This window comes from Megascapheus bottae, chromosome 6, assembly GCF_031878675.1.
Source record: "Megascapheus bottae isolate mThoBot1 chromosome 6, mThoBot2.hap1, whole genome shotgun sequence".
Taxonomy (NCBI): Eukaryota; Metazoa; Chordata; class Mammalia; order Rodentia; family Geomyidae; genus Megascapheus; species Megascapheus bottae.
The window spans coordinates 59,953,720-59,975,784 of NC_143514.1; the positions used below are offsets into that span (position 1 = coordinate 59,953,720).

Sequence of the window (22,065 nt, forward strand, 5' to 3'; positions counted from 1 at the left end):
AGAGCTGAGTCATTCCTCTCCCCCCTACCCCCAACTCTCCCTCCTGAACCCTGAACTCAGAACTGAGGGCCTGGGCTCTGTCCCTGATGCGCTTTTTTTTTTTTTTTTGCCATTCCTAGGCTTAAGCTCAGGGCCTGAGCACTGTCCTTGGATTTTTCTCAAGGCTAGAGCTCTACCACTTGAGCCTTAGCACCACTTCCGGCTTTTTCTAAGTATGTGGTACCGAGGAATCGGACCCGGGTCTTCATGCATGCTAGGCAAGTACTCTACCACTAGGCCAAACTCCCAGTCCCTCCCTGATGCTCTCTGTGCTCAAGGCTAAGGCTCTACCACTTGAGCCAAAGTGCCACTTCGGGCTTTTGCTGTTTATGTGGTACTGAGGAATGGAACCAGGGCTTCATGCATGCTAGGCGTGCACTCTACCACTAAGCCACATTTCCAGCTCCTGAGTCATTCTTTGATCCCAAGATTCCCAGTGATCTGTTGTCTTCTTGTTCACATCTTCCTATGTTTCTTTTATAGACTTCTAGATGTATTTAGTGAGCAGGAGGACTGTGGGGAAATATAGCTTCTCTGTCCTGCCAGAGGCAGAAGTTGCTTCACATACTTTAAAATACTAAGTCAGGTATGATATTGTACCCCTAGAATCCCAGTTCTCAGGAAATGGTGGCAGGAAGATTGTGAGTTCCAAGCCAACCTGGGCAACATAACAAGACCTTGTTACAAAAGCAGAAAAACAAAATGACCAAACAAAAACAATAAAACCCACATTTAAAAGTCAAACATTTCTCATAAAAACATAGGTGTGTGGTTTCTCATGAAACATTTGGTGATAAGTCAGCTGGGCTGAGCCTTTTGTTTGGAAAGGTTTGGTGGAGGCTGGGTATCCCTTGCCCTGTAGATGGAGGTGGGAGATATCCATTTTTTTTTTTTTTTCCCCAGATCTGAGCTTTTAGCTCTGGGACTGGGCACTGTCCCTAAGCTCCTTTTGCTTAAGGCTAACACTCTAACACTTAAGCTACAGCACTACTTCCAGATTCTTCTGTGATTAATTAGAGATAAGAGTCTCATAGACTTTCATGTCAAGGCTGGCTTTAAACCACAATCCTCAGATTTCAGTCTCCTGAATAGCTATGATTACAGGCATGAACCATCAGTGTCTGCTGGAAAGCTGTGTGCCAACTTTCAAACCCGCTTCACTCATTCTTACACAGCCAGGGGGCGGTGTGAACTTGTCACCTCTGACCAGAGCCTGTGTCATCTCCAGGAAGTGCTGGCCACAGTACATCCTGGATGTGACAAGAGAAAGGGAATCATTGGCCAGGATCCTTAAAGGATTCTGCTATATCACTGCAGAAATGCTCGCTTTCCCAGCATAAAAAAACTCTGCTTTGGTGCATACTGTTCTGAGCAGTACCATTTAAAAAGACAACCCAGGGCTGGGAGTTTGGCCTAGTGGTAGAGCGCTTGCTTAGCATGCATGAAAATCTGGGTTCAATTTCTCGGTACCACATACATAGAAAAATCTGGAAATGGTGCTGTGGCTCAAGTGGTAGAGCTCTAGCCTTGAGAAAGTCCAGGGACATTGCTCAGGCCCTGAGCTCAAGCCCAGGACTGGCAAAAAATAAAAAAAATAAAAAAAATAAAAAAAAAATACTGCAGAGTGAGCCAGAGGCCCATAGACACAGGGAATCTACTAGAAGCCTTGTACTCTGCCTTACATAGAAGCTGCAAGGGGAGGAACTGTGCTCTGAAACACCAAGGATGCTGTATGGGTAGCTCCAGCTAGATCCCAGTAAAGTGGAAGCTTCAGTAGAAAGACCTACAGGATGCCGAGAGACTAAATACAGGGCTCCTTTCAGCTTTCCACCACCTTGACAAAATATCTGAGAAAACCGGTGTGTGTTTGTGTGTATATTTTTGGGTGCTGATTGTGTTTTGTTTTGTTTTGTTTTGCCAATGCTCAGGGCCTGAGCACTGTCCTTGGACTTTCTCAAGACTAGAGCTCTGCCACTTGAGCCATAGCACCACTTCTGGCTTTTTTCTACATATGTGGTACTGGGGAATCGAACCCAGGTCTTTGTGCATGCTAGGCAAGCACTCTACCGCTAGGCCAAACTCCCGGCCCCTGATTGTTTTGTTTTGAGACAGAGTCTCTTTATGTAGTTCAGCCAGTCTCTAACTTGTAGTCCTTCTACCTCAGCCTCCTGAGTGCTGGGTGGACAGATGTACACAACTACTCCTGACAATGGGATAATCAACTTTTTTTTTTTTTTTTTTTTTTTTGTGGGTCATGGGGCTTGAGCTCAGCCTGGCACTGTCCCTGAGCTCTTCAGCTCAAGGCTACCACCCTACCCTGGGAGCCAAGTCTCACTTCCCTTTTTCTAGAGGTAAATCAGAGACAAGAGTCCCAAGTCCTTTTGTGCAGGCTGGCTTTGAACCTAGATCCTCAGATCCCAGCCTCCTGAGTAGCCAGGATTACAGGTGTGAGCCACCATGCCCAGCTATATATTTTTATTTTTGTCAGTCATGGGGCTTGACCTCTGGGCCTGGGTGTTGTCCCTGAGCCTTACTCCTGGAGCTACAGTGCCACTTCTTGGGCTAATTAACTTCTAAAGAGAGATTCATTCTGGCTCACAGTTCCAGAGGTTTCAGTCCATGGTCACTTGTCTCTGTGGATTTGGGCCTGTGGTGTGGTGCTGGGTTCACCTCATGGTAGCCAGGAAATGGGGGAGGAAGAGGGAAGGGGGAAAGATAGAGGAGGGGGGAAGACAGAGAACAGAGAGACAGAGACAGAAGAACAGATAAACAGAAACAGAGGGTGTAATGCCCGTTTCAAGGATACCCTCCAGTGACTATACTTCCTCCCACTAGGCCAACCTTCTATGGGTTCCACCATCTCCCAACAACGCCAGTTTGACAACAAAACTTTTTTTTTTTGTCAGCCTTGGGGCTTGAACTCAGGGCCTAGGTATTGTCTATCCTTGGATACTTTTTGCTCAAGGCTAGGGCTCTGCCACTTGAGCCACTTGAGCTTTTTCTGTGTATATGTTACAAAGGAATCTAACCTAGGGGGCTGGGTGTTTGGCCTAGTGGTAGAGTGATTGCCTAGCATGCCTGAAGACCCGGGTTCAATTCCTTGGTACTACATATACAGATGAAAGACTAAGTGGTGCTATGGTTCAAGTGGTAGAGTGCTAGTCTTAAGGAAAAAGCCCAAGGACAGTGCTCAGGCCCTGATTTCATGCTCCAGGACTGGCAAAACAAACAAACAAACAAAAAAAGAAACAGAGGGAGAAACCTATTTCTAAGAGACCCTTTGAGAGAGTCTGGCCATACATAATAGAGTAATAGTAACAAGCAGGAGACAAGAAAATAAAGGGGAAGAGAGAAGAAATGGCTGAAACTAGTATTTGTAAAATGTTTATTCTGTACAAAATAGTTCTGAATTAAATGCAGTGTGTGAGTGTGTGTGTGTGTGTGTGTGTGTGTGTGTGTGTGTGTGTGTTTGGTTAATTATCAGAGAATTAGAATGAGTTGTACTTTGCAATTGAGGACATTATAGCTGAGTTTTAAAGGGACAGAGTGGCTTTGAATCCAGATCTCTCCACTTACCAGTGTTCCATTGGTCCCTCCAGTTTGGATCCTCACTATTCTTCATCCTAGAAAACTGATAAGACATCTCAGTGGGCTCTCTGGTCCACCATGTCTGGTTATATTTGGCTGGTGGAGTCCAGGTGGATGGAGCACAAAGCCTGGGTACTTAACCCCTTCAGCTTCCTCTCTGCAGGCTGGCCTATCCACAGGTCATTGTCTCACAGCTGGTCTCCACTGTGACTGCTGTCCTGCCCCATGTCTTGAGGCCCTATGGTATGGCATCCTCCTTGTGGATTCTTTACCTCACCCCTGCAAACAATCCCTTTCCTAAACTCTCTCCAAACCATCCTGAATGTAATGTGCCATCTGCTTACTTTTGGGACACTTCCGGGACAGCTGATACTATTCTGCCTGGCTAGATTTTCAGGCCAGCCCATTAAACACCGAGAATGCTGACTGGGTCTTACGCTGACAGACACTAGGGAACACTATGATTGGTGTCCTTGCCACCAACCACTTCTTTCTGGCAGAAGCAGCTAGGAACTGCTCCCCTGCAGCTGCTGCCCCCACACTTTAGTTCCTGGGTTGGCAGGGGATTTTGTTGGGGTCTTACTTTTGGAATGGATGCTGGGTGAGGGAAATCCTATGGCAGGTCCAGATTGGATTGGGGATGCTTGTTCTCATGGTGGGAGTGACACACCTACTGAACTTGTGGTTTAAATAAGATTTTACAGCTTTGTGGTTTTCTCCTCCCCCCCTCCTTCCCTCCATCCTTATCGGTTGTGTTGTCTCTAAGCTTTTGGCTCAAGGCTAGTGCTCTACCACTTTGAGCCACAGCTCCACTTCCAGTTTTATTTTGGTGGTTAATTGGAGGAAAGAGTCTCATGGACCTTCCTGCCCAGGCTGGCTTCAAACTGCAGACCCTTAGATCTCAAGTGTGAGCCACCAGCACTTGGCCTTTGTATCTCTTTCATGTCTGGAGTTACTGGCAGGGCAGCAGGAGCCATGAGAGCCAGAAGTGGCTGTGGTCTTCAGCTAGGGCTGACAGGTAAATGCCTCAAATGACATGAAGATTAAAGGTAAGTAACCCTGACCGAGGATTACTTAAATCTTTGGCTTTCAAGGGACAGGGACTACCACTAGGAATCTGAGTGGTCACTGGAATTGAAAGTCCTCCAGGGGTCCACCTGTGTGATGGGGAAAGGACTGATTCCAGGCAGGGACCTCAGAGTGGCCTCCCCTAGGAGTGCCGGGTTCATGACACCGTGGGTGTTGCATCACTACTAGCTAAGCTAGTATCATTTTATTATTTTGCAGTGTTGAAAATCTATTTAAGTCTTCTGCTACTTAGAAATAAACTGGCTGCCAATTTGAGATTTTACGACAAAAATAAATCTTGCAAATGCCAGGTGCTAATGGCTCATTTCTGTAATTCTAGATACTCAGAAGGCTGAGATCTGAGGAGTGCAGTTCAAAACCAGCTAAGCTGAAAACCTGTGATCTTCTCATTGGACAACCCCAATTAACCTAACTTCCTCTATCTCAATAGTGCCAGGGGTTGGGGACTTTAATCCATGAGCCTTCAGGGGACATTTGAGATGGAAACCACATTACCTATTAGGAGGTACATTTTCTCTCTTGTCTCCACGTGGTTGGCTGCCTATGAATAAACATTTAACAAAACTTCTTTCAATAACTTTTGGACTACTGCACAACAGGCAGGTTGGTCCTTATTTGATAGCATTGCCGGTCAGTCTTCAAGTTCATACTCTTAGCTCATTTTCACACTGACTTAAATTCTGGCTACAGTATTTTTCACTTTGACTAATTTCAGACTGACTATTGTATTGGTGATACTGGAGGATTAAATCCAGGACTTCTGTCAGTAGTAGGACTTGAACTCTGTGCCTGGGTGAAGTCCCTGAGCTCTTTAGTTCAAGGCTACCACCCTACCCCTTGAGCCACAGTGCCACTTCTGGTTTTCTGGTGGTTAATTGGAGATAAATCTCATGGTCTTTAGTGCCATGGTCTTTAGGGCTGGCTTTGAACCACAATCTTCAGATCTCAGTCTCCTGGGAAACTAGGATTACGGTATGAGCTACCAGGTACGGCTACCTTTAAAATCTTTGACAGGCCAGGTACTGGTGGCTCATGCTTATAATCCTAACAACTCAGGAGGGTGAGACCTGAGGTTTGAGGTTCAAAGCCAGCCTGGACAGGAAAGTCTGCAAGACTGTTATCTCTAATTAACCACCAGAAAACCAGAAGTACAGCCATGGCTCAAAGTGGTAGAGTGCTAGCCTTCAGCAAAAAATCTCAGGGACAGAGCCCACGACCAACCAAAAGAAAAAAAGAATCTTTTGACAATAATCCAACATATAGGGGTCGGGAGTTTGGCTTAGTGGTGGAGTGCTTGCCTAGCATGCACGAAGACCCAGGTTCAATTCCTTGGCACCACATACATAGAAAAAAGCCAGGAATGGTGCTGTGGCTCAAATGGTAGAGCTCTAGCCGTGAGAAAGTCCAAGGACAGTGCTTAGGCCCTGAGCCCAAGCTCAGGACTGGAAAAAAAAAATAATAATCTAACATCTGAATTATCTTTTGCTAGCATGTTGTTTTCTCATTCAAGTAATTATTTTTATATTGAAACTTGGACCTTTTGCAAGACTTTTTTTTTTTTTTTTTTTTTTTTTTTTGCCATTCCTCGGGTTTAAACTCAGGGTCTGGGTACTGTCCTTGAGCTTCTCTGTGCTCAACTAACACTCTACCACTTGAGTCTCAGCAACACTTCTGGCCTTTTCTGTGTAAATGGTACTGAGGAATGAAACCCAGGGTTTCATGCATGCTAAGCAAGCACTCTGCCACTAAGCCACATTCTCAGCCTGCCTGAGATTTTGCATCCTACTTAAACTTTCTATTTTAGCTGGCATTGTTGAGTTTAATTCTAGTCCTGGTTTGATTATGTGGGCTGTCATTGCAAAAATAATTTCCCTTTCAAAATGCTTACAATGCTATTCTGGCCTGTTCATTTCTGTGCTACTGTAGATAGATCTGAAAACCTGCATAGTATTTCATGCAATTCAGTTCTGTTAATTCTGCTATGTTAATTTTATCCAGTTCCACAAGAGTCAATCAAGAATTTGCCTAATGTTTGCTTAGGATTTCATACAAGGCTTAAAGAATACCATTCAGGGGGCTGGGAGCGTGGCCTAGTGGTGGAGTGCTTGCCTATCAGCCTACCTTTGAGCCAAGCCCCACTTCCTGTTTTCTAGAGGTTAATTGAGTTTGGCTTAGTGGTGGAGTGCTTGTCTAGCATGCACGATGACCGGGGTTCAATTTCTCGGTAAACACATGCATAGAAAAAAGCTGGAAATGGTGCTGAGGCTCAAGTGATAGAGCTCTAGCCTTGAGAAGGTCCAGGGACAGTGCTTAGACCCTGAGCTCAAGCCCAGGACTGGCAAAAAAAAAAAAAAAAGTCTCAGGTTCTTTTGTGTCTGGGCTGTCTTTGAACCTTGATCCCCCATGCCCGGCTCTCCTCTGGCTTTTTCTATGTATGTGGTACCGGTGGAATTGAACCTGGGTTTTTGTGCATGCTAGGCAAGCGCTATACCACAAGGCCAAACTCCTGGCCCCAAGAAATATACTCTTTACCTGATTCATCTAACTGTAACATCTCTGTATATCACCTTTATAATAACAATGTAAGGGCCAAGAGTGAAGCCTAGTGGTAGAGTGCTTGCCTAGCATGCACGAAGTCCTGGGTTGATTCCTTGTTACACAGAAAAAGCTGGAAGTGGTGCTGTGACTCAAGTGGTAGAATGCTACATTTGAGAAAGCTCAAGGACAGTGCCCAGTCCCTGAGTTCAAGCCAGAACTGGCAAATAACAACAACATCAATTTAAGATTTTTTTTTTAAAGAACTAACCTTGATGTATTTGCTATTCTGTTGAATTTCTTTTCATTTCAAATGACTGAAATACCATTTGAAATTTGACTTAGTTCAAAAAAAGGAATGTACCTGCATATGTTTAATACCAGCATACAGAAGGCAGAGAGATTTCTGTCATCACAGTTTAGTCACCAGCTTTGACTACATAATAAACCTTTTCTTTCTTTTTTGGCCAGTTCTGGGCTTGAGCTCAGGGTCTGAGCACTGTCCTTGGATTTTCTCAAGGCTAGAGCTCTACCACTTGAGCCTCAGCACCACTTCCAGCTTTTTTCTATGTATGTGGTATGGAGGAATCGAACCGGGGTCTTTGTGCATGCTAGGCAAAGCACTCTACCACTAGGCCAAACTCCCAGCCCCATAATAAACCTTTTCTCAAAAAGAAAAAGTCAGGTGGGGGGTGTGGGGGGGGGAGGGAAATGGGTACCAAGACATGTGAAAGGGTATCAATGTATGTGAATTAATGTACCTTCTATCTGGCAAATATCATGTAACCCTTTTACTAATTACAATAAAAAAAAATTAAAAAAAAAAAGTCAAATTATCTGAAGTTGGCACTTCATTAACCTTGAAGTTAGGTCTCACAGCCCCACTAAACAACTACTGCCTTCCCTATGGCTCTTATACTCCAAGTCTGTGCAGCAGAAATAACTCAGAGTGGAAGCATGAGAGAGCACTATGACTTCCTAAATAAGTTATCAGAAGGTACAAGATGAAAGTATCTCATACAGAGTAAATACCCAGAGCCTACCCAGTTTTCCTCAGTATAGATGAAAGATATTTCTTCACACTTAAATGGAAAACTATGATCCAAGAGAAAATAGAATAAAGTGGAGCAATTCTTTATTTTTACACACTATAAGGAAGAGATTTCAGCAAGCAATCTTCCTAGAGCAACATAGAGAGGTACTGCTCAGGGCCTCTCCTCCCCCAGGCCCTGGTGGTGAGGTGGGGGAGTGTACTTCCCTTCCTTAATGAGCTTAGCCCGCTGCTTCTTGATGAGGTTCAAGCGCTGTAACTGTCAATAGAAAAAAACAAACAAAACATATAAAACAGGGAGAAGCAGGATGTGGTGGCTCATGTTTGTAATCCTAGTTACTCAGGAGGCTGAGATCTGAGAATCAAGGTTCAAAGCTAGCCCCCACACAAAAGTATCTGAGATTCTTATCTCCAATTAACCTCTAGAAAATAGGGTAGTGGGGCTTGGCTCAAGGGTAGGGTGGTAGCCTTGAGCTGAAGAGCTCAAGGATAGTACTCAGGCCAGAGTTCAAGCTCCATGACCCACTCAAAAAAAAAAAAAGAGAGAGAAATTCGGGCCAGGATGTAGCCTAGTGGTAGAGTGCTTGCTTCACATGCCCTGGATTGGATTTCTCAGTACCACAAAGACAGAAAAGGCCAGAAGTGGTGCTGTGGTTAAAGTGGTAAGAGTGTCAGCCGTGAGCACAGAGAGGGTCAGGGACAATGCCCAGACCTTCAGTTCAAGCCCTAGACTAGAAAAAAAAAAAGGGGGGGGGGGAATGTATTCCAGAGGACAGGAGAAACAAGCTTGTAGTTTCATCTTCAGAGAAAGGCTCTGTCATAAAGTCTACCACCTCCTCCTCCTTCTTCTTCCTGTTCTTTTTTTGTTTTTGTCAGCTCAAGGCTACTGCCCTACCCCTTGAGCCACAGCAACACTTCCTGTTTTCTGGTGGTTAATTGGAGATGAGTCTTATGGACTTTAGTGCCAGGGCTGGCTTTGAACCTTTATCTTCAGATCTCAGCCTCCTAAGTAGCTAGGATTATAGGCGTGAGCCACTGCGCCAGGCTTTATCCATAGATTTTCAAGAACAACAACAAAGGCCAGCTTGGGCAATCAAGTTTATGCAACGCCTCTCAAAGAAGAATTGAATTCAGTAGCATGTGCTATTATCTCGGCTACAAGAAAGCATGACACAGACAGAGTATACTCAGGAGTATACAATGCACTCAGGCAGACAGTAAGACTCCACTTCAAAAACAACCAGGAAAAAAAAGGTGGCTGGAGCTGTGGTTGAGCAGCAGAGTGAGTACCTACCCAGCAAGCATAAGATCTTGAGTTTGAACTCCAGGATTCTCCTCAAAAAGAGAGTAAAGTGGCTGGGAGACAATGATTGATTCATGCCTGTAATCCTAACTACTCCAGAGGCTGAGATCTCAGGATCACGGTTTGTAGCCAGCCCAGGCAGGAAAGTCCATGAGACTCATATCTCCAATAACCTACTCAGAAAAAGCCAGAAGGGGCTAGGTGAAGTGGCTCACTCCTGTAATCCTAGCTACTCAGGAGGCTGAGATCTGAGGATCAAGGTACAAAGCCAGCCCAGGCACAAAAGGACCTGAGACTCTTATCTCCAATTAACCTCAAGAAAATGGGAAATGGGGCTTGAGCTGTAGACCTTAGGGACAGCGCCCAGGCCAAGTTCAAGCCTCATGACCCACCGAAAAGAAAAAAGAGAAGAAAAGAAAAAGCCAGAAGTGATGCTGTTGCTTAAGTGGAAGAACACCAGCTTTGAACCAAAGGAAGCTCAGAAACAGTGCCCAGTTTCTGAGTTAAAGCCCTGGGACTGGCACAAGCATGCACATTCGAGTGTTTGAACGCATGAGCACACACATACACATATTAAAAAACAACAAAAAAAAGAACAGACTCAACAACAAGGACTTAATTTAGCTTTCCTCTCTATCACTTCCTCACCGTTTTCTGTCGGTTCAAACATTCATGGAAATCATCAAGTTCTATCTTGCACTCTTTCTGTGCCCGGATATTACCAATTCCATGTGCACATTCTATCCATTCTTTTTCAAAAGCATGGCATCGGCTAGCAATCTTGAAGGGTTGTTCAGAACTCTGGATTGTCAAGTGACGATCTAGGTTAATACCCAGCCTTTTCTCCACGTCAAGAAAAGGCATGTCTGTAACAGAAGATAAACAAGAGTACAATCAAATGTGCCATTTCTAAAAACAAAGTAAGAAAGTTAATCAGAATAAGCCTTCCAGAAAGCAGTCTTCTCTCAATTTCATCTGCCCAAAACTTTTCATTGACAGGATTCCTCAGGTTATGGCAATTAAGCAATTCTGTGCTTTCACAAAATTGAAGGAAAAAGAAAATCAGAAGTAAGCCCGGCAAAGTGGCTCACGCCTTTAATCCTTGCTACTCAGGAGGCTGAGATCTGAGGATCATGGTTCAAAGCCAGCCCAGGCACTAAAGTCAGAGAAACTCTCCAAGTAACCACCAGAAAACGAAGTGGTGCTGTGACTCAAGGGTTAGAGTGGTAGCCTTGAGCTGAAGAGCTCAGGGACAACGCCCAGGCCCAGAGTTCAAGTTCCATGACCAACCAACCAACAAACAAAATAATACATTGAAATTATCTGTATATTGATACAGTATTTTTTGTGTGTATGTCAGTACTGGGACTTGAACTTAGAGCTTTTTGCTCTTGCTTAGCTTTCTCACTCAAGGATGGCCCTTTACTACTTGCGCCACCTCTTCAGCTTTTTACTAGTTAATTAGAGATAACCTATCCATTTTCCTGCCCTGGATGCCTTCAAGATGCTATCCTCAGATCTCAGCCTTCTGAAAAGCAAGGATTACAAGTGTGAGCTACCAGCACCTCGTGACAAAGTCGTTTTAGCCAAAAACAGTTTTGCTGGGCACTGGTGACACCTGTAAATTTAGCTACTCAAGAAGCTGAGATCTCAGGACAAGGGTTTGAAGTCATCCTAAGCAGGAAAGTCCACAAGACTCTATTCTCCAATAAACCTTCCCCAAAAGGCCAGATATTGAGCTGTGGCTCAAGTGGTAGAGCTCCAGCCTTGAATGAAAAAGCCAAATGAGACCAAGAGACTCTTCAACCCCATCACTGGCACAAAACCAAACCAACCCTGTTTTGATTCTAACAAACAACTCTCTTAAAAAGAGACTGAAAAAAACTGAAAAGTACAAAGTACTTCTTTATATTTTCTACTCATTCTTTCTGAACCAGTTTTTTCTTTAACTTTTTTGGGGGGTCATGGAGCTTGAACTCGGCCTGGGCACTGTTCCCGAGCTCTTCAGCTCAAGGCTACTGTCCTACCCCTGAGCCACAGCCCCACTTCTCATTTTATAGTGATTAACTGGATATAAGTCTCACTTTCTTTCGTGCTGGGCTGGCTTTGACCAGTGATTCTCAGATTTCAGCCTCCTGAGTAGCTAGGTTACAGGCGTGAGCCACCACACCTGGCTCTCACTACCAGTTTTGACGGCCCTTCTCTTGAGAAGCACCCCTTAATCTGGGGTCTCTCTCTATGTTCCTACAACACTCTCAACTTCCATCAGGGTACATTGCATGTCACTGAAATGGACTATCTGTGTTCCCATACTGGATAATGACTGCTTTGGGGCGGGGAGGTAGCAGAGGCTCAGCAACTGTTAAAACAACTCCCCCCAAAACAAAACAAAATCTAACTTCAAATGCTAAACAATAAAGTAATGGATCTAGGCACAGTGCCTCATGCCTGTAATATTAGCTAGACAGTGGGCTGAGATCTAAGGATCACGGTTCAAAGCCAGCCCGGGCACAAAAGGACCTGAGACTCTCATCTCCACTTAACCTCTAGAAAATGGGAAATGAGGCTTGGCTCAGGGTAGGGTGGTAGCTTTGGGCTGAAGAGCTCAGGGACAGTGCCCAGGCCCAGAGTTCAAGCACCACAATCAACAACAACAAGAACAAAAAGAAATGGGTAACTGAATTCTAGTGCTCAGTAGAATATGGCAGATCTTGGGGAAAAAGAATTATATATAGTAAGTACATAATAATAATAAAAGAAAAGGGGCGAGGGAGAGGAGGGAAGAAAAGAGTAAGGAAGAGAAAGGCTACAACAATCCCAAAGGTTAAAAAACAAATGGAGGGCCAGCCTGACCCAGTGGCTCATGCCTGTAATCCTAACTACTCAGGAGGCTGAGATCTAAGGATAAAGGTTCAAAACCAGCCCAGGCACAAAAGGACCTGACTCTTATCTCCAATTAACCTCTAAAAAATGGAAAGTGGGGCTTGCCTCCAGGGTAGGGCGATAGCTTAGAGCTGAAGAGCTCAGGGACAGCTCCCTGGTCTAGAGTTCAAGACCCGTGACCCACAAAAAAAGGGGGGGTGAGGGGTTCGAAAGGGGGGAAAAAAAGCTAGGAGAAAATGAGGGAGGGAGAGGTACTGTCCAAAATGAAATGTACTCAATACCTGACTTTTCTAACAATAACTCCTCTGTACATCATGTTTACAATAAAAATAAAAATTAAAAGCCCAACACGGTGGCCCAACCTGTAACCCTAGCTACTCAGGAGGCTGAGATCTGAGGATCAGGGTTCAAAGCCAGCCCAGACACTAAAGACTCTTCTCTCCAATTAATTTCTAGAAAAGGGGAAGTGTGGCTGTGGCTCAAGGGGTAGGGCGTTCTCAGCCTTAAGCTGAGACAGCGTCCAGGCCCAGAGTTCAAGACCCATGACCCACAACAACAACAAAAAACTAAAAATAAAAAGTGGGAGTCTCTGGGCTGGGAGTTTGGCCTAGTGGTTAAAGTGCTGGCCTAGCATGCATGAAGACCCGGGTTCGTTTCCTCGGTACATAGAAAAGAAGTCGGAAGTGGTGCTGAGGCTCAAGTGGTAGAGCTCTAGCCTTGAGAAAGTCCAAGGACAGTGCTCAGGCCCTGAGCTCAAGCCCAGGACTGGCAAAAAAAAAAAAAAAAAAAAGAAATGGGAGTCTGAAATGGAGGTGCCCGACTGTAATCTCCGGACCCCAAGGGAGTTCGAGGGCAGCCTGGACAGTGGGTGAGACCTTCCTTCAGAAACAAAGCATAAATAAATAGGGCTGGGCTTGATTCAACATCAAGTCCTGTACTCCACAGAACTGAACACACACACGTACGACACACAAATGCAGCTTGACTGGTGGATTTAATTTCCATCCCAGGCGTTCCGGGTAGAGTGGAGGAAAGCAGCAGCAGGCCTCCTCCGACCCCACTGGCAGGAGCCCGGGCGGAGAGAGGAGGAAGCTCCCCGAGACGTGAGGATGCCTTCCTTTGACTGGGGGAAAGGCAAGCCGGGCGACGCCGGGTCGTCTCCCGAGGGCCACGGCACGAGTTAGGGCGGGAGGTGCCGCTGGGCCAGTGGACACCGAGGCCTCTCGCCGCTGGAGCAGAGGCACGCGGGAAGCGGCTCGAGGAGCGAACCGAAGCCACGCAGGATGAGACGCGGAGCTCCCAGGACAAGAACAAGAAGGCCAACGCACCGACCCCACGGAGGAGAGGCCAAGCCGAGGAGACCCGGGGAGGAAAGCAGAGCACAACCGGAGCTCCGCTCGGGGGAAGGGGACCCCGTAAGCCAAGAGAAATCTGTCACAAAAAACCTAGCGAAAAACTTCAAATGGAAGCGCCAACTCGAAACGGGTCCTACCGTCCGCGCAGTGCCCTTGTCCCCGTCCCGGACGTCCAGGAGGAATCACTTGCTAGGTGACGCAGCTGCCTGCCGCAAAGCACAGCCGCAGCGCGACGTTCGCAGGGCGACAGCCGGAGTTGCCCCGCCTCCTGCCATGGAAACCGACCCCACCTCTCTGCGCCTGCGCGTCCATCTCTTTGTCCTCAGGGGACAGTCAGAATTCTTTGACTTCTGCGAAGCCCAAGCTAACCTAGATCCACTTTGTATCCAATTCTCCGACTCTTGATGTGTGCTTGAGAGTAAACACCAAGTGTGTGTGATAACAATACGATGGAATGTGGGAAGAAAATAAGACTAGACAAGCATTTTTACCTAATGCTTGTTCTGGGGCTTGAACTCTGGGTCTAAGCGCTGTCCCTAAGCTCCTTTTGCTCAAGGCGAACGCTCTACCACTTGAGCCACAGTGCCACTTCTGGCTTTTTCTGTTTATGTGGTACTGCGGACTCAGACCCGGAGCTTCATGCATGCTAGGCACTCTACCACTAAGCACATTCCCAGCCCATGTCATATATTTTTATTGTCTTTGCCAGTCCTGGGACCTGAACTTAAGGCTTAAGCGCTGTCCTTGGGCTTTCTCAAGGCTAGAGCTCTACCACTTGAGCCACAGCACTATATCCGGCTTTTTCTAAGTATGCGGTACAGAGGAATTGGATCCCCCAGGTCTTCGTGCATGCTAGGCCACTAGGCCATACTCCCAGCATATATAGATATATATATATATATAGATATAGATATATATATAGATAGATAGATATAGATAGATAGATATAGATAGATATCTATCTATATATAGATATAGATATAGATAGATAGATATAGATATGACTGAAATTATGGTGAAAAGCTTATCAATTTTGTAGAAGATCTTCGGGGTTTTTTTGCTTTTGCCAATCCTGGGGCTAGAACTCAGGGCCTGGACACTGTCCTTGGGCTTTCTCAAGGGTAGCACTTTACCACTTGAGCCTTAGCACCACTTCTGGCTTTTTTCTGGGTATGTGGTACCCAAGAGTGGAACCCAGGGCTTCGTGCATGCAACACAAGCACTCTACCATACCACTAGGCCGCGCTCCTGGCCCCAAGATTTTTGTTTTAAACTACAACACACAAAAGGGGAGGGGTGAGTGCTGGCCAAACAAATCCCAGATCGGAGATGATCTTTGAGCTGCCAATTCTTGATTAAATGGAAACCAAAGCTGGTCACTGGGAATTCATACCTATTATCCTACTCAGAAGGTTGAGAACTGAGGATCAAGATTGTTGGAGACCAGCTGGACAAAAGGACAGAAGGGGAGGTGTGGCTCAAGTAGTAGGGCACCAGGAGTAGAACCTGAGGTCAAACCTCCATACAATAACAAGAAAAGGAAACGGGTGCCCTTCTTTCCCTCCTTTTGTGGCTATTTTTCTAAAAGTCAAATGTGGTCATGGATGAAAACACTTGCCTACCACTAGCTGTTGCCAGTCTGGCTGAAGACAGGTTGTAGTGGCTGGCAGTGAGTGGGATCTTTGTTGCAGGACTATAAACCCGGGTGGAAGGGGCTGCTCTGAGGGAAAGCAAAGGCAGCACAAAGAAGGGGTTGGCCATTCTGCTCCAGCTTCGTGATGTTCCTGTGTTTGTTCAAGATCAAAATCACAAGTCTGCATCCAAGATCTTTCACGATTGGTGTCCTTTCCAAATCCTGGGATACATCGTGTCCTGGCCCTTCTCAACTGCTACACACTTCCCAGTTTGTAGAAAGGGTTTCTTCGCCTGCAATGGTCTGCCTTCCTACTACCTTTAAACCGCGGAGGGCTGGCCCGGAGTACCTGCAAAGTTCCGTGGTAGGTAAGGGGAGGCGTGGATACGCCGCCGGCCTAGAGGTCTGCGTGGCCCGCGGGAGTGCCGGGAGTCATGGCTCTTTTTCACGCCAAGGCTGAGAAACTACAACTCCCAGAACTCCGTGCGGAGAGCTGGCCATCACTGTTGCTATGGTACCCGTGACTCTCTAGCCTACGTTGCCAGGACGGAGATTTCCCCTGCGCCCTCTTCTCTGCTGTGAGGGTCATCAGTTGGGTGGAAACCAATAGGGAAGTGAAAGGATGAGAGGAAACAGACCGAGTAGTCATCGCCCTCCATTTTGCCTGGGAACCTTTGGGGCATCCTCTGAATGGCGGAACCCAAGGTGTCCACAGCTGCTCCCCACGTGGCCTTGCTCGGTCTCCAGTGGGACTTGATAGGCTCGGGGCTCCCCTGGTCAAAGATCCCCTAGTTCCACCCCCTGAAAAAAGCCCAGCCGTTGGGCGATCATCTGCCGGTGTTCATGGGCAGAGGCGTCCCTTTAGGGATCTAACTCAGGGACCTCTATCCCAACCTGAAGGGTTTCCTCAAGTTCACTTACCCCATAGTCGTAAAGGGAGGGAAGCCTCAACACAGATAATGAATGCGTCTATAATTGGGCACTTTGGCAACTTCATTTAGTTCTGTCTCTGATACCGCTGTGTTAGGTTTGAAGAACTGGGTAGCCTGTGAACCACCCTTCCCTCACCACACAGCCAGAGAAAAATGGAAAGTTAAAAAAGTATGTTTCACTGGAACAGAATGGAAACAAGTGCCCACCAAAGCTGAAGAAGAATGTGCCGTTTGGGGGGATAGAGGAAACATCGAATAAATAAAACATCACTGAACGGGAAAGATAACCAAGCTCAATGAGGAAAGAAATCAAACATTCCGTCCCTAGCACTCCATTTTGAAGTATGGAGGTGCCTTGACTTTAATTAGGCTTCCCAAGTGGTATGATTATATGAACAAAACACACTGGGGGTAAGGTCAAGGGGCAGTTCACTATCCCTTCCATACTCATCATAAGCTAGCACACTGTGGAGCATGGCTTTATTAGTGAGTCAGAATTTCTGAGATCAGAGTAATTAAATGATAAAGGAAACCGGTTAGGGAAGCTGAGCAGCCTAACAAATACCCAGCTGTCACAAAGACAGAACATAACAGAGGGATTTTATTATACTTCTGTCCACTAGACAAACTTCCCTAGGGCAATGATTAACATGCTTTGCTTGGCCTGTCAAGAGTGAACCCAAAGAGCACCTAAAATTAACTAAAGGTAGTTTTTAAGGTAGCACAATGAGTGAAGACCAGTCACATTTTTTTTTGTATGCCAGCACTTAACTCCGGAACTCATGTTCGAGGAGGTCATACTTGAGCCAGCGTCCGGTCTGGCAATTTTCAGGTTAACTGAACATAGAGTCTCTCAGAATTACCTGTAGAGGCTGGCTCTGAATTACCAGTCTGACTCTTAGGATTACAGGCAATGAGTCACTGGCACCCAGCACTCCAAATGTTCTGGCCATTCAGCATTAATAGACAAGAGATAACAGATGGAAGCATAGAGGTCATGAAGACATGTAAATGCATTAATTCTAAGGACAAAAAGTGCCATGATGCATTAATGGAACTCTTCAGAAAGTACTTCTCATAATGTAATTCAGACATCCACTGCCAGCACTGCTGTTTCATTTTCACTTTCACATCAGGGACCTCATCTGCTTTGTCAGGTGATGTTTAATTTCTTGTAGGATTCAATTTGAACTCAGAGCCTGGGTGTTGTCCCTTAAGTTTTTTCACTCAAGGCTGACACTCAGCCACTTGGGTGACAATACTAAAGGCTTTTTGGTGGTTAGAGAGATGAGTCTCAAGCATTTTCCTGCCTAGGCTGGCTTTGAACTGTGATCCCCAGATTTCAGCCTCCTTAGTAACTAGGATCAGAGGTGAGCCAGTAACTGGCTCAATTTTTTTTTTTTTTTTAAGCCAGGAAGTTACATTATACACATTCACATAGGAGTTCACTGACTTCCAGTATGTGGACAGCATATAACATATGATGAATGGAGAGCCATTGAAAGTGACCAGTGAAATTCATTCACCATTAATCTATTGATTCCTTACTCAAAGACTTGAAAAAGAACAAATTGAAATACTCTTTGTATTGGCCTCAAACTTGTGATTCACCTGCCTCAGCTATCACACCTAGCATGAGTTTTTGAGATTTTATATTGGTAAGGAGCATACTGTAAAGTTGAGAATCATTACTAAAGATAGGAGGGGCTCATCTTAAAGAAGTACATTATAAAGAAACCTGCTAGGAGCCGGGAGTGTGGCCTAATGGTTAGAGTGCTTGCCTAGCATGCAGGAAGACCTGGGTTCAATTCCTTGATACTACATACAGAGAAAAAGCCTGAAGTAGTGCTGTGGCTCATGTGCTCCAGGGCTTACTTTGAGGAAAGCCCAAGGATGATGCTCAGGCCCTGAGCTCAAGCTTCAGGACTACCTCCCCCCCCCAAAAAAAAAGAGAAAAAGAAACCTGCTAGTGGGGTGCCAGTGGCTGGCACTTGTAATCCTAGTTACTTAGGAGGGCCAGATCTTGGAATCACAGTTCAAAGCCAGTCTGGGGAGAAAAGTTTGTGAGACTCACATCTCCAATTAACTACCTTAAAACCAGAAGTGCCAGGTGCATGGCTCATGCCTGTAATCCTAGCTACTCAAGAGATCTGAGGATGCTGTTCAAAGCCAGTCTAGCACAAAAGGGCCTAAGGCTCTTATCTCCAATTAACCTCTAGAAAAGGGTAGCGTTCATGCCTGTAATTCTAGCTACTCAGGAGGCTGAGATCTGAGTATCAAGGTTCAAAGCCAGCCCGGCACAAAAGGACTTGAGGCTCTTATCTCCAATTGACCTCTAGAAAAGGGAAGGGGGGCTTGGCTCAGTGGTAGGGCTGTAGCCTTGAAATGAAGAGCTCAGGGACAGCGCCCAGGCCGAGTTCAAGTCCCAAGATCCACCCCCAAAAAAAGGGACACGGGGGTTCAAAGTGGTAGAATGCAAGTCTTGATGATGGTGTCCAGGCCAGGCTAAAGACCCAGGACAGGCCAAAAAAAAAAAAAAAAGGCTGTTTTTTTTTGGTTTTGTTTTTTTTTTTAAAAGTTCGTCATGAGGCCTGAACTCTGGGCCTGGGCACTGCCCCTGAGCAATTCAGCTCAAGGATAGCACTCTACCACTTGAGGTACAGCACCACTTCCAGTTTTCTGGTGGCTATTTGCAGATAACCGTCTCAAGGACTTTCATGTCCAAACTGTGTTTGAACCACGATCCTCAGATCTCAGCCTCCTAAGCAGCCAGGGTTACAGATGTGAGCCGCTGGTGCCCAGCCACAATGCTGTCCTTTAAGCCCCATTTTACAAATAACTATGGTTCACATTAACCAATTACCAGTACAGCAGGGGTGAAACTTCAAGGCTGCACACATCCAAAGGCCATTCCATTAATAGTACTACCCCACCAACCCTCCATAAGGCAGGCAGAGATAAAAATCACCAACCAGGTAAGATTTGCCCAAATTCTTTTTTTTTTGGTGGGTCATGAGGTTTGAACTCTGGGACTGGGTGCTGTCCCTGAGCTCTTCAACTCAAGGCTACCATCCTTCCCTTGAGCCAAGCCCCACTTCCCATTTTCTGCAGGTTAATTTGAAAATAAGAGCCTCAGGTCCTTTTGTGCTGGGCTGGCTTTGATCCTCAGATCTCAGCCTCCTGAGTAGTTAAGATTACAGGCATGAGCCCTCATGCCTAGCCCAAATTCTTTTTTGCTGGTCCTGGGGCTTGAATCAAGGTCAGGTGTTACTGTCCCAGACCTTCTTTTGCTATCTCCACTACTGGTTTTTTCTGTTAGCTTGAAGATTAAAAAAAAAAAAGTCACTCTAGGACTTTACTGCTTCTAACAGTAATCCTTACATCTAAGCTTCCTGAGAAGCTAGAAGAGTAAGCTGCAGCACGTAGGTCCAAATTCAGCCATCAACTTCTAAGTTACAGCCTGATCTAATTCTTGAAATCGTCATTGCCTCAAGCATTTTGATCTTCTGTTTAGTCCTCTGTCCTAGGCATAAACAACTATTCCTTTAATGCTTAAGGTATCTCTGAAAGCTGGGTGCCAGTGGCCCATGCCTGTAATCCTGTAAGCTACTTAGAAAGCAGAGATCTGAGAATCACAGTTCCAAAGTTTTCCCAGGCAGGAAACTCTGAGACTCTTGATCTCCAAAATAATGGACCCAAAAAAGCTGGAGGTGGATCTGTGGCTCAAGTGGTAGAGTGCTCATCTTGAATGAAAGAATGAAAAGCAGCTCAGGGGCAGTGCCCAGGCCCAATTTCAAGCCTTAGGACTGGCAAGATGAAAAAAAAAAAAGATATTACGGAAAAAAGGGATAACAACTGGAATTTAAATCAAGCAGCTTATTAACTAGCTTACTAGGCAAACTTTCCTGAAACCACAGGCCTCAAGTCCATTATTTTTTACATATATATATATATATATATTTATATTTAACAGGCATCCCTTGGGCAGGGATTTCCACAGGATAAGAGACTTCCTTATCTGAGACATGACCTTATCTTCAAACCCTAGAAATCAAGACTGAGGAAAAAACTCATTCTTTTGCTAGTATGAGATCTACTGCATGCCAGGACCCATTTTCCAGCTTTTCTTTGCACAGTACATGCTATCTATGTAGTTTATAAGATATTTCCAAACTAGTCAGTGTTGTTTTACCCTGTGTCTCAGGAGGCAGCCTTTTTGTGACAAAGTGTAATGTTGTTCTGAAGAAAAAACCTCCTGCAGCCAGGTATAGTGGCTGTACACACTATAAATCCCAGCTAGGAGAGGGAGAGCTAGGAGGATCACCACCTGAGGCTGGTCCCAAATAAAACTCTAGACCCTCTCTGAAAATTCACTAAAGCAAAGAAAAAAGAAAAAGGGAAAAAAAAAAAAAGAGGAGGGGGAGGACTGAAGGCAGAGCTCAAACAGTAAAATGTCTGCCTAGCAAGGATGAAACCGGAGTTCAAACTCTAGTACCACCAAAAAGAAAAAAAGTTTGAGCCAGAGGCTCATGCTGTAATCTATGTTACGCAAGACCTTAACAAGGTTCAAGGGTAGCCTAGCAGCAAAGTATGTGAAGCTCCATCTCTACAATAATCAGCAAAAAGCCTGGGTTGCTGGGCTGGGAGTTTGGCCTAGTGGTAGAGTCTTGCCTAGCATGCACAAAGACCCGGGTTCAATTCTTCAGTACCACGTACTGAAAAAGCCAGAAATGGTGCTGTAGTTCAAGTAGCAGAGTGCTAGCCTAGAGGACTGATAAGAGTGCACCATCTAATCAATTCAAAACACTGAGTTAAAAACATTAAAAAAAAAAAGGGAGTCCAAGTACTCAGGCCCTGAGCTCAAGCCCAGGACTGGAAAAAAAAAAAAGGGGGGGGGGCGGGAGTTTGGCGTAGTAGTAGAGTGCTTGCCTAGCATGCACAAAGACCAGGGTTTAATTTCTTGGTCCCATATACATAGAAAAAGCTTAAATTGGTGTTGTGGCTCAAGTGGTAGAGCTATAGCCTTGAGAAAAGCCCAAGGACAGTGCTCAGGTCCAGAGTTCAAGCCCCAGGACTGGCAAAACAATAATTAAAAAAAAAAAAAAACCCGAGTTTACTTCTCAACACTGGAATAAAAAATTAATCTATTTCAAATCTTCAGTGAATTAGCTAGAGATGAGTGGTGCTGGGCTCGGTGGCTTACCCCTGTAAACCTAGTTACTCAGGAGGCTGAGATCTGAGGATCGAGGTTCCAAGCAAGCCTGGCACTAAAGCCCACGAGACTCTTATCTCTGGCTAACCACTAGAAAACCTAGAAGTGGCACTGAGGCATAAAGGGGTAGGGCGGTAGCCTTGAGCCAAAGAGCTCAGGGACAGTGCCCAGACCCAGAGTTCAAGCCCCATGACCGACAAAAAAAAAAAAAGGTAAGTGACTACTAGAGCTTTATAGTCACTGCTATGTGTCTCTTCCAGGAACAAGGGACTACCCTAGGGGGAAAAATGCCCTTCAAACACGAAGTAAAATTCTTTAATTATTAAAAATCTTCAGTGCCATGTTGAAATGGTCGAATGCTGAATGCAATGTTGAAACAACAGCAGATTCATTTTAGTTTTATCTGAATAAATATTATCACAGTATTAAGAAAGCAAGGTAAACA

General features: G+C 45.4%; 1 protein-coding gene across 1 annotated transcript; it reads right to left on the reverse strand.

Moving 5' to 3' along the window:
• Positions 1 to 8,364: 8,364 nt before the first annotated feature.
• Positions 8,365 to 14,066, reverse strand: Ndufs5 (NADH:ubiquinone oxidoreductase subunit S5). The gene is made up of 3 exons (XM_090335171.1): positions 13,981 to 14,066; positions 10,254 to 10,471; positions 8,365 to 8,561 (listed from the first exon to the last, which is right to left on the reverse strand). The coding sequence occupies exons 2-3, from the start codon at positions 10,467 to 10,469 to the stop codon at positions 8,457 to 8,459; spliced, it is 321 nt and encodes a 106-aa protein (XP_090191297.1). The 5' UTR covers positions 10,470 to 10,471; positions 13,981 to 14,066; the 3' UTR covers positions 8,365 to 8,456.
• Positions 14,067 to 22,065: the final 7,999 nt, after the last annotated feature.